Source organism: Mesoplodon mirus (genome assembly GCF_964341445.2).
Source record: "Mesoplodon mirus genome assembly, chromosome: 5".
Classification (NCBI taxonomy): Eukaryota; Metazoa; Chordata; class Mammalia; order Artiodactyla; family Ziphiidae; genus Mesoplodon; species Mesoplodon mirus.
The window spans coordinates 71932410-71944274 of NC_138980.1; the positions used below are offsets into that span (position 1 = coordinate 71932410).

At 38.9% G+C, this 11865-nt stretch overlaps 1 protein-coding gene across 2 annotated transcripts; it reads right to left on the minus strand.

The window, feature by feature from the left end:
- Positions 1-298: 298 nt before the first annotated feature.
- LOC309804297 (UPF0461 protein C5orf24) lies at positions 299-10863 on the minus strand. Of its 2 annotated transcripts, XM_082621619.1 has the most exons (3): positions 10583-10860; positions 4413-4842; positions 299-2689 (listed from the first exon to the last, which is right to left on the minus strand). In XM_082621619.1, the coding sequence occupies exons 2-3, from the start codon at positions 4837-4839 to the stop codon at positions 2649-2651; spliced, it is 468 nt and encodes a 155-aa protein (XP_082477745.1). In that variant the 5' UTR covers positions 4840-4842; positions 10583-10860; the 3' UTR covers positions 299-2648. The 2 variants fall into 2 exon arrangements, with proteins under 2 accessions (XP_082477745.1, XP_082477744.1); XM_082621618.1 differs by having other exon boundaries at positions 299-4842; positions 10583-10863.
- Between the last annotated feature and the right edge of the window lie 1002 nt (positions 10864-11865).

Sequence of the window (11865 nt, forward strand, 5' to 3'; positions counted from 1 at the left end):
AATGGCAGCCAAAAATAAATAAATTTATTTTAAAAAATTAATAATTTAAGCCTTTAGTAGAACCATTAGCCTGAAGTATCTTAATAATTGGAAGAAAATGAAATTCATTTATAAGTTAGAAGTTTAAAGTACAAATATATAAATAATTACTATTTTGAGAAAAACAAGTAGAGAGAGGCAGATTTCAGAAAGCACAACCCAAGGAAAATACAAGACCACCAATCATGAAAGAGGTTTTACCATTTACAATTACCCTACTTGGAAAATACTTTGCTAAGAAATAAAGTAGTAAACATAGTTGGTTTTAAAGTAATGACTTTATTAATAAATATACATCCATATGATGATGTAGATACGAATCATGAACACTACTCCATTCCCATACACATAATTGCACACGAGTAGCTCAAGTTCATGGACATAAAAACATACACAGTATCTATTCAGACTTTTTACAGCAGAGAACAGCGTGCTTATATCAGTTAACTGGTAATTATTTTCTCCATAATTACCTGTGGAAAAAGGAAACTGTGAAATTCAAAGAATCAAAGTGGTCTGATTACTATAAATCACACGCTTGATTTACTATAGCATTAAATTTTCCAAAAATTAAATACATTATTTGTGAGAGCACAGATTTATCTACTTGGGAGTAGCGGGGGAAAGCAAAGGAAAGATTTAGATACATCCTAGAGTTTAATAGCATATAGTTAAGCTATAATAAAAACAAAAACATAATAGCATCAAAATATCTTATGTTCAAGGGAAAAAACGTTTTGAACAACTGTTGTGAATTCTTATATTGATATTTTACTATAAAGGGATCATAAAATTTTACTGCATATATAGACAATGACTGGCAGAGTAGCAGTTATTGTCAATATCCCCTGAATTGTTCTTTTAAAGCTTCTTAGAATATAAAAGAGAAACTTTTTTTTTTTTCTTTAGCTCATACACTGGTTTTTCTTACACTGGATGAATCACCTTTAATCTAATAAATGGATCCAGATAATTTTTTTTCCTCCTTAATTCAAAGAAACGCTATTCTTATTTCATGAAAATATACATGTAAATTCACACAAACATTAATTTGGAATGAATATTACTTTTACTAGTTTAACAGATGTTTCTTTTAAAAAGTAAATAAAAAATATAAAGAATTTTTTAGTCTAACTGAAATACTGATTTTTAAAACATCCCCAAATATTAAAAATTAATCACTTATTTTCTTCCATACACTGTGCTAGCATTTTTTTAAATATCCAGTGCAAAACTCCAAGATAGTATCAAAATCATCCCACGCTAAAGATTAGTTATGCAAGGTTATAGCTGTCAAAAAATGAAAGTTTCATCTGTATTAGCTCCTAATTTGTTAATATAAGAATAAATAAGGCATGTTAAAATATTTTTTAAAGAAAAAAGTAAAGCAAACTTACTTGAAGAGCAGATCATTTTCTGACCAAAGTTTTAATATAGAATAGTGAAACCTATTTTGTGAAGAACAGAATTACACAATATAAAATTACTAATTTACCTTTCAAGGAACAATCATACAGTGGGAGGAAAAGGCCAGTTTTCCCCAACTGATTATATTAAAGTATAGGTAATTGTTTAACATGCTATTTCAGTGTTTATCATGACAAGAGACAGTGTTACAAAAGATGCACAATGTAGTCTTTATAGAGAAGTAAAAATATTTTGTATTTTAAGACTTCATTCATGTTATCATTTAGATGTCTTTCTCTTCATCATGGCACCAACAAACTGTTCACAAGGAGAAAAGGAAGTGGAATCAGGAGATGCTCATCAGCATACAGATCTAATACTCCAGGTAACGAATCACACGAACACAGAAAATTCAGCTTTTTAAATGATGTTATCCATTCACAAGAGTAGCCATTCGCCCCTGTTTTCCCTGGGACATAGCTCCTGATGTTAATAAACACTGTTATGAACATACTTCCTTTAGTTGATCTCACCATTTCATTAACTTGTATATAAGATTCATTATACATTAACACACCTGCTTTATCTTCTGACACACAGCACAGCACCACTGAGTAGATGTGCTGGAGAATGGAGAAAGGGGGAGGGGAATGAATGTAGAAAAAGGCGGGGAGAAAGAGCATGTATAACAAAATCAGGAAAGCAAATAAACTGAAAGGGAAATGTCAAATGGGTGTACTATAAAACACAACCTGCAACCAAACCCTTGACAGTGATATATATAATTCCATGGAAGAACATTTAATTAAACAACTGTTTTCAGGAATTCAAAAGAGGATTTCTAAGCAGCCAACTGCTGAACATCATCTTGAGAAACAACTAAATGACAGATACATAATAAAAGTGGATGGATGAACATATGAATAAAGACATAAGCATCTGTGTGTGTCAGAAGTTATACTGTTCTAAGTAAATTATTTAAAAAGTTTTATATTTTAAGCTTCTGCAAGAAGAAACTCTTCTAGCAATTTAGCTGCCAGAATGTTGCAACTGATTATGTAGTCATCCAACATTGTTCTCTATGGTTTGTGCAAAGCTAAAATTGTTGAGGTCACTGTCTTAGATGCCAGTGCACACACAGTCCCCACATACAATGCAACACCTCTTACTGTAAAGAGCAGCATAAAGTCCAGCTCATTGTGTCAGGCATCACTGGAACACCTGAAGGCTTGCTGCTTTTTTCCTGATAAAAAAGTATGAAACATGACATCCATTTGCAGTCAGAGTTTGCAGTAACTGAGAGCAAGCCCAAACAACACAGTATGTGCCCTTTTAAATTTTTAATTATTTTAAAAGTTTTGGGGTCCTGCAAATCTACATTATAATCTCAAAGGCATTTAAGCTCACAAATACATATACACTAACTTTAAAGTTCAGTGGAATTTTTTTTCCAAATCCAAAGTTTATAATAGTTTATTTTATTTAGAACTCAGAATAAATAAAATGTATATTAACAAAGAATATTACTTTCAGAAAGAGGGAAGAGAGATATCCCCCGTCCCTTCTATATGTATCTACCCAATACGTTTTTTTCTTTCCTATCTATTTTGCTTCTAAAGCAAACACTGTCAGAAAAAAAAAATTTATTTTGAATGAAGTGGTCTCACTAGAGCCACCATGAGATTTTTAATTAAACTAACCAACGTATTTCTTACATGTTTCATGCATAGATGGATTCCTATATACTTCTTAATATTTGGGTTCTGACAGTCAGAAAACTACATTTTGTTTATACCAGTTTTACGGTCTACCATTCAATTTTTGTCCTTTGGTAGATACAGACCTGAAACCACAGTGACTGCTAATGCAATGGGACAATTTATCAGAAAAAACTAAAAAATATTCTTAATAAATGAACATTAATAAATGTTTTAAGCATGATGCTTTAAAACTAAGTATATGAAAGACAAAATGTAGTAACTATAGCAACATGCAGACCTTAAGAATGTTTTTTTCCTATTATATTAAATATGCTATTCTCAGAATGCACTGTATTCAATATTTCACCAAAAATGTAATGTGCAGTTTTTATTAAAAAGTTTATTTTTTTTGTAAATATGAATTGTTTGTAGTGTTTGGTATACATGCTCTTAGGCAATTAAAAAATACACAACCTAACATGGCTGAAAGGCAAACAGTAAAGAATTTTTAAAGGAATAATAGTTAAATCAATTAATGCCATGTAGATCAATAAATAGGAAGCTGCTTAAACCTAGAACATTAAAAATAAGACTTTTAACATATGAAATCTAAGTAAATGCCAAAGCATACAAATATCTGTGTCTTGTCTCATGAACATATTACAAAAAACCTCACAGCCACTATCTCAAGTAATCCTGAATCATTAGTTTGCTTTGTTCCATCAGTTAAAAATACCTTAGATATTATCTTTATTATATTGTAAGCTTACTTCACAAACTAATAGGTATAATGGTTTCAGTTGTTTAGCACATGAAGCATCTATTTAGAATGACCCAAAAGTAGTAATGAAATGAGAGACAACCATAACTCTAAAGGAAAAGCAAAAATGATTTAGATAGGTGTTACATTTGAACCTATGTACAAATACAATGCCACTGCTATGCCCTGAGTGCATCTGTCAGCATATGACAGTTTCTGAGCAAAAGCAGGAAAAAAAAAAAATCAAATGGGAAAACAAATTTGGAAAGCCCAGGACATAAAATCATGTATGTCAAAATAAAACCAAGAAGCTTTGGGATTATTCACAATCTTCCTTCTAAACCTGGCCCACCTTTCCTGCCTCATTCACTCATTGGGCGGCTTGATTTCGCTGCTGGTTTCCTCTACGCCATGAACTGCTCTACCATGCATCATAGGGTAAGGAAAAGCAGCAGTCCCACAGCCATAACCAAGATCGGCAAGACGGGATAGAGCTTTAATGCTACCTGGAGGTCTCCCTGGGCTGACTTTGTATCCCGCAGCTTTAGTTGTACCCAAAGGTCTGCCTGGACTTGTCTTAAATCCAGCTGCTTTGGTGGTTCCCAGGGGTCTGCCTGTGCTGGTCCGGTATCCTGCTGATTTGGTGGTTCCTGAAGGCCGGCCACGCTTACCAGATCGGTTGAGATTTTTCTTTTTCTTTAGTTCATCTTTTATCTCTATGCTTCTGCCACTTGTAGTCTGCAAGTGTGTTTCATTTAATGGGTCTTGCCTCTGACAAGCCATTGGTTTGTGGCTGACTGTGTGGCTGTATTTGTTTTGCTGGGAGGAATATATGTCAAACTGATCAGCAGCTCTCATGGCATCTTCACTGAGGCAGGAAGGTTTGCCAGGCCCACAAAAAGCTGGATTACTGCTGGCAACGGGATGCATCATTTTCTACCAAAAATAAGACAAATATGCATAAATACACATATACAAATATATATCTGTATGACAGCATTTAGTGGGAAAACAGTCTGTCTTCCAACAACTATGCAGGCTCTCTAAAATTAGCTGACAGGCAGGACTCCAGACCACTTATAAACAAACACACATCAGCAGATTCAGATACTTTTTTTTTTTTTCTCAATTTAATCACTGGCAGGCACAAATGCCATGCAAGTTAACTCTAGTACTGATTTTGTAGTTATAATGTTCTCTGCTTAGCAAAGTGTGTACATGAAATCTGTTACATTTTGTAGGCTCTTTTCTTCTAGACTACTAAATCCTAAAAAGATAATAATAAACACAAGAATTGTTATTAACATGATTCTTTTTTTCTTAAGTTTCCCTAGCATTCTTAGAATGTCTTCCTTTGGCCTTTCATTATATTTCCCACATGTATACTTCTGATCTGGCCAGTTTTCACAAGGTGGACACTTCCTTATCATTATCATCATTTATTATTTATACAGAATCCTGAGTGTATGTTACACTTTACAAAAGATAGAATGTACTAAGGAAAGAACACAATCTGTTGGCCAAAGGTACTGACTCCCTTTAAACTATTCTATCCAAACAGGAGGCAATAACAACGTAAAGGGTAAACAAAGGTTTCCATTAGCTGAAATAAGTGAACATTTATACAAACTACAGAGACTTATACTACAAAAATATGTGTAACAATCATAATAAAATACTTTCTATTTTTAAAGTGTGGTTATCAAGACAAAAGTTGAATGTGCAACACTGCTTTCTCCCTTGACCATAAATAATGATGTGGATCTTCTTCCCTTACAAGAGCTCTGTGGCTTATTAACAAACAGTCCAAACTCTCTGTGAAGACATACATCCCTGTGAATTGTTTCTCTATTTAGCCATATCGTTTAGACACACAGAAAATGAGAGACTACAGTATTATATTTCAATAAGGTAAAAAACAACAACAACAAAAAAAACCCCACATGGGTTCCAATTCATATTTCGAAAGAGTCACAAATGTATACGAAGGTCCAGCCCCAAGCTGTTAGATGTTAGCCTGCACCTTTCATAAATGTAAAATTGTACCAAAACCTCAGTTATGAAAATAGTTACTCCCAGAGGCTAAGAATAGATAATCAATGTGAGCCAAAACCACTGCAAATTTATTTCAGTTATAAAGGTAAAAGGAAATGGAAATGAAGTCAAAGAACTGAATTCAGTTACATTACTAAATATTTGCTGAGAATCAACAGATATAGAGCCACTGGCCAGCTAGCTTAAAGTCTTAACTATGAAGGAAAAACATTTACAATGAGAAGCGACTTGTTTATGGCAGAAGCCTTATAGACTTGAAAACATAAAACAAGAGTGAGCTAAACACAAATATTAAATGGAGTGATTCTTCACTTATTCCCCAAGGATAGAGAATGACTTTATTATCACTTCATTTGCTCAAATTCTAATTTCAGATGAGAAATAAGAAGAGATCAAGATGTGTTCCAAATGTAATGATATTAGCTGAAAGTTTTTTGAGATTTGTTTACGTGCCAGGTAATAAGTTTGGCCCTTTGCACATTATCTGACTTAATCATCACTACAATTCAACTCTATAGGGAACATACTGTTAGCTCTGTTTTACAGAAACTGAGGCAGGAACTTTAAGCAACTTGCCAGGGTCACACATTAGGAAATGGTAAAGCCAAATACAAATTCAGATAATCTGACTTCAGAACCAACCGGGGTTCTCAACAGCACCACTATCATTTGAGTCAGATAATTCTTTTGGGTGGGGGCGGGTGGAGGATGGGGTTGTCCTGTGCATTTTAAGATGCTTAGCAGCATCCCTGGCATCTACCCACTCCACCCTCTTGATGTCAGTAGCTACACCCTCCTCTTTACCCTCCCAATCTGTGACAACCAAAATATTCTCCAGACATTGCCAAATATTCCTTGGGGGGGGGGGGGAATCTGCCACCTATCATGAGAATCACTCAGCTATACTAAAATGAAAACAGAAAACTCAATTTCAAATACTCCTGTTGGTCTTCCCTGGTGGCACAGTGGTTAAGAATCCACCTGCCAACACAGGGGACACAGGTTCGAGCCCTGGCCCGGGAAGATCCCACATGCCGCGGAGCAACTAAACCCAGGCGCCACAACTACTGAGCCTGCGTTCTAGAGCCCATGAGCCACAACGACTGAAGCCCGCATGCCTAGAGCCTGTGCTCCGCAACAAAAGAAGCCACCACAATGAGAAGTCTGTGCACTGCAACGAAGAGTAGCCCCCGCTCGCCGCAACTAGAGAAAGCCCGCGCACAGCAACGAAGACCTAACTCAGCCAAAAATAAATAAATAAATAAATTTATTAAAAAATAAAATAAAACACTCCTGTTGAAGTTTTTATTCACCTCTTAAGCTCTACCTCTCCAAATATCCATAAAATCTGTTGCTAACTTCTCCAAATAATCATAAAACCGTTCTGTTGATAACCTCTCCAAATATCCACAGAACCTTTCTATTGGTAACATCTACAACATCTAAATCAAATAGATTTGCTTTCCAAATTGAAGAAAAGCCAATGTTGGGATTTGTGAAGGGACCAACCACATTCCTCTCCCCTACAAGTTATAAACTAACTGAGAAATATACACAGGAATTAGATAGGAATCAAAATACTAGTTTATTGCCAATAAAACTAGACTAGAGACCACATGCAAATACAAAGAGAAACACACTCAGACCTTTGAGCAGATTATAAGAGAAAAAGTGATCACTTTTTCTTTCTTTTGGCCGTGCCCTGAGGCTTGGGCCACACAGTGAAAGTGCTGAGAGTCTTAACCACTGGACTGTCAGGGAATTCCCAAAGTGATACCATTTTCAATTTTATTATTCAGAAATCACCCTGCTGGAAAGCTCTAGTATAAACAGATAGAAAGGTACCAGTTCTCTTCCACAAGTAGCACTGCCAGTAAAGGGAGAAAATGTTTTCTCCTATAATCTGTTTCAGTGGTTTATAGCTCATGCCTTTTAAGTTCCTATCACTAACTTACCAAAATCTTCCCTCTGGACCTTACTTCCTTTAACTTTATTTTCTCTTAATATATCAGAACATTCATCATCTATTATCACTCAGGATATACAGTCTCAGCTTACATTATGTTAGGCTTTCAGAAGCAAGATTCTGCCATATATCCTTTACTCAGACAACCAACACTGAAGAAAAACACACCATTTAAACAGTAGACCTGCAATTAAAAAAAAAAAATCCACCCATCTTCAACTACTTTAATCTTCTCCAGGAATTTATGAATTTGGTTTGTATTATGTTAATTTACTTCTGACACTGCTCACGTTTATTGAGGGCCAACTCCATGCAAAACACTATTCTAAGCATCAGGACACAAAATAGACAGGGGTAAAGCTGTTTATCCCAGGGAAGATAGTAAGATACTGATTTAAAGAACATTTCTAAAGGGCAAGTCTTCTGTACGTTCTATATTTTCCTTCCCTGCTACCACCAAGAAATCAGTACAGTATTCTACTTACTCAATTACTGATTAAGAAGCTGGACAAGAAATTTACTATGACTTTTACTCATGTAAATAGGTAAATTAAGGGGCTTCCCTGGTGGCTCAGTGGTTAAGAATCTGCCTGCCAATGCAGGGGACATGGGTTCGAGCCCTAGTCCAGGAAGATCCCACATGCCATGGAGCAACTAAGCCCGTGCGCCGCAACTACTGAACCCGTGCTCTAGATCCGGCGTGCCACAAATACTGAAGCCCACGCGCCTAGAGCCCGTGCTCCGCAACAATAGAAACCACCGCAATGAGAAGCCCGTGCACTGCAACGAAGAGTAGACCCCGCTCGCCGCAACTAGAGAAAGCCCACACGCAGCAACAAAGACCCAACACAGCCAAAAACAAATAAATAAGTAAATTTATTATTTTTTTAAAAAATTAACTGAAACAAGAAACAGAGCTAAAACCAATCCCTTTCTACTTTCAGGTGTCAACTTTTTAAGATGGGAGTCAGCACCATTAGATCCTTGTGTGCATAACCATCATACATAAACACACGTGCACACACAGGAGGGCGCATGCAGAATTTGTATGTTTTTTTGTTTTGTTTTGTTTTGTTTGGGGTACGCGGGCCTCTCACCGCCGTGGTCTCTCCCGCTGTGGAGCGCAGGCTCCGGACACGCAGGCCCAACGGCCATGGCTCACACGCTCTGCGGCATGTGGGATCCTCCCGCACCGGGGCATGAACCCGTGTCCCCTGCATCGGCAGGCGGACTCTCCACCACTGCGCCACCAGGGAAGCCCCAGAATTTGTATGTTTGTATGCAGTATGTGCATATACAAGCATTAATTCTACATTTAATAACGCCTCCCTGGTTCCACCTCAGGGCTCGCCAGCTGTTCTTTCTTTAAAGACTCTTCCCATACTATAGTACAGAGTTCATGAAAGCATGCAGGCCACATTTCTTAATAAGAGTCAGAATGAATACTACATTTCTAGAAAGTTTGGGCTGAACGAAATCCAAGATTACAGAACTAGCAAAGGTTAATAATCTTTTAAAATAGTTCACTAAATATAAGGGAATCAACTAAGAGCTTCGATATATTTTAACTATGACTAAATTAGAATTCTTAAAAGCATATGCTAAAACTTGCCATCCCTGAAGCTGTTTTACTGTGTGTTTAACCCCTGAAGTCTTTCCGTGAGCTGTTCTTTACGAAATAATTCCTTTTCCTTCTCCTGAATGTGGCAGTCATCACTGTCAACATAAAGAACTATAACTATTTTTAGTAACTTCACAACGCATTCATTTTTAAACATGGAGAAAATCTTCCTTTCAAGAAAACCAAGTTCTGCTCTCTTCCGAGGAGCGAACACCACATAATTCTCAGAGGTTATTTCAGGTCACTTGACTTGTAACAACTAGCTAAAATCATATGCGATTTTATAATTCTAAATGAAAGTCCACTGGTGATCGACCTCAATCACTCAGAAACTCTATTCAGCAAAGGCTAAAACAAATGCCAGTAGCGACGCATCCTGCCCCACCACGGAAAGTTCTGATACTAGGAGAGAACATAAATAACGGTCTTCTTTGTCTTCTTTCTACTCGTTAATTGTGCCTCCACGGCGCAGTTTCCCCAGTGCCGGAATCCTTATTTGACAAGAGGCGTTTAAAAATGCATTACCTGTTGTGCCCGAAAGCGGTTATTAATGTATCAGCAATAAGAACTTTGCAGCAAATACACGCCCACAGTAGAGAGAGGGTTGTGAACCCTCTCCGATAATCATAACTGATGGCCCGCTGTCGTACACCGGAGTTCTGCAAGCTGGTCAAGTCCACAGGCCACTCCATCTAGACGTCCATCTCGAAGCCAGCAAGCATTAATTTAAAGTGATGGCGGGGAGGAATGAGGATTCTGACCTCGCAAAGAAAAGAAAGGGTGACCCCTCCCCCCCGCCGCAGGAGGAATTTCCCCCAAATAATGGCTTCAAGCCCGGAGAAGAGCAGGCTACGACCGGGGTCCCTCCTCTCGCTCCGAGCTAGGCCAGAGCCCCTTCTCAGGCGCGGGTCGGAGACCTGTTCTCACCAGCTGGCTAGGCCCTCATTCTGGCCCCCTCCTTGCCTTCTCCACGAGCACCCGCCGCCCCGACTCTGCTCCCGGCCAGTCTAACAAACCCCCGCGCGCCCACCTACCTCAGCCGCCAGTAGCCCGGCCCCTCAGCGCGCCCAGGGGCTGCCCATCGGCTGGGAACCTCACGCTGGCGCCGCTCTCTTTCCAGCCCGGCGCCTCTACACTGCGCGGAGAGCCCAAGACAGAGGGAAAAGCAGACAGGGCGGCGGCAGCGGCGAAGCGGACGCTGGTTCCCAGCTCCGACCTCAGCCACCGCTCACGGCGAAGCACCGGACCGAGCAGGAAGAGGCCACCACAGCCCCGTGGAGCAAGGAGCGGCGTGCGCGAGCTCGCGAGTACCGCGCACGCGCACGCACACGCACACTTACGTCGCGAGACCCAACCTCCCGCCGACGACCGGCACGCAAGCCTGGGGAGAGTAGCCCAGGGAGCCGGGCTGCGCTTGCGCGGCACGGGAACGACAGGAGGTGGGGCTTAGGGAGGAGCTCCTTAGGCTCTGGCGTAGATCGCACGCCCAAAGGGATAACTTCCTAGCGTGGATTTTTCAACCCAATCCTGTGATGCTGGATCTACTACCGACCCCATTTTTCAGATTACAGGACTAATAAATGATGGAGTCAGGATTTGAACCCAGCATTCTTGTTACAGAAACTGTGCTTTTAATCACCGTTGGCAAAAAGATTTATTAATCCCTTATTGTGCTAGGTGCTGCCCAAAGCATATTAAAAGGATTCAGCCTCTGACTTTTAGTTACTTACGAATGGGTGGGGTGAGATCTCCACCTGCAAATAAAATGGGGAATATTCAAATAACATGAGGTGTTTAGGCCCTCAGTGCTATTAGCACCATGTAATAATGAAAAGCCTCATTTTGTGAAGCTAATATTAAAAGTTTAACAAGTTTTTATATCCATGACCTCCTCTGAATTACCATATTCTTCATTCCACCATCACAGGAAGGGATGGGACAAGAATTAGCTTGCTTACAAAATCTCCCCTTTTATGTAGCTGTTGCGAGATTTCTGGCATATGGGTCACCCCATACAAGCCACTTATCAGAAGGGATTAGTTTCCCCGGTTCTTCGGTCCGTTAATTCTAAAATGTCAGAAAGGAGAGGATCCAGAATTAGGAAGGCTGCCGAGAGGAAGACACTTTAAAACAAAAAAAAAAATCATGGTGGTTGTTTTATTTTAAATTTTTAAACTTTTATTTTTTCCGGCCAGGCTCTGCTGCTTGCAAGATCCTACTTCCAGCCCCAGCAGTGAAAGCACAGAGTCCTAACCACTGGACCACCAGGGGATTCCCAGGAAGACACTTCTTTGACAGCCTGAAGAGGCCAGAGGCA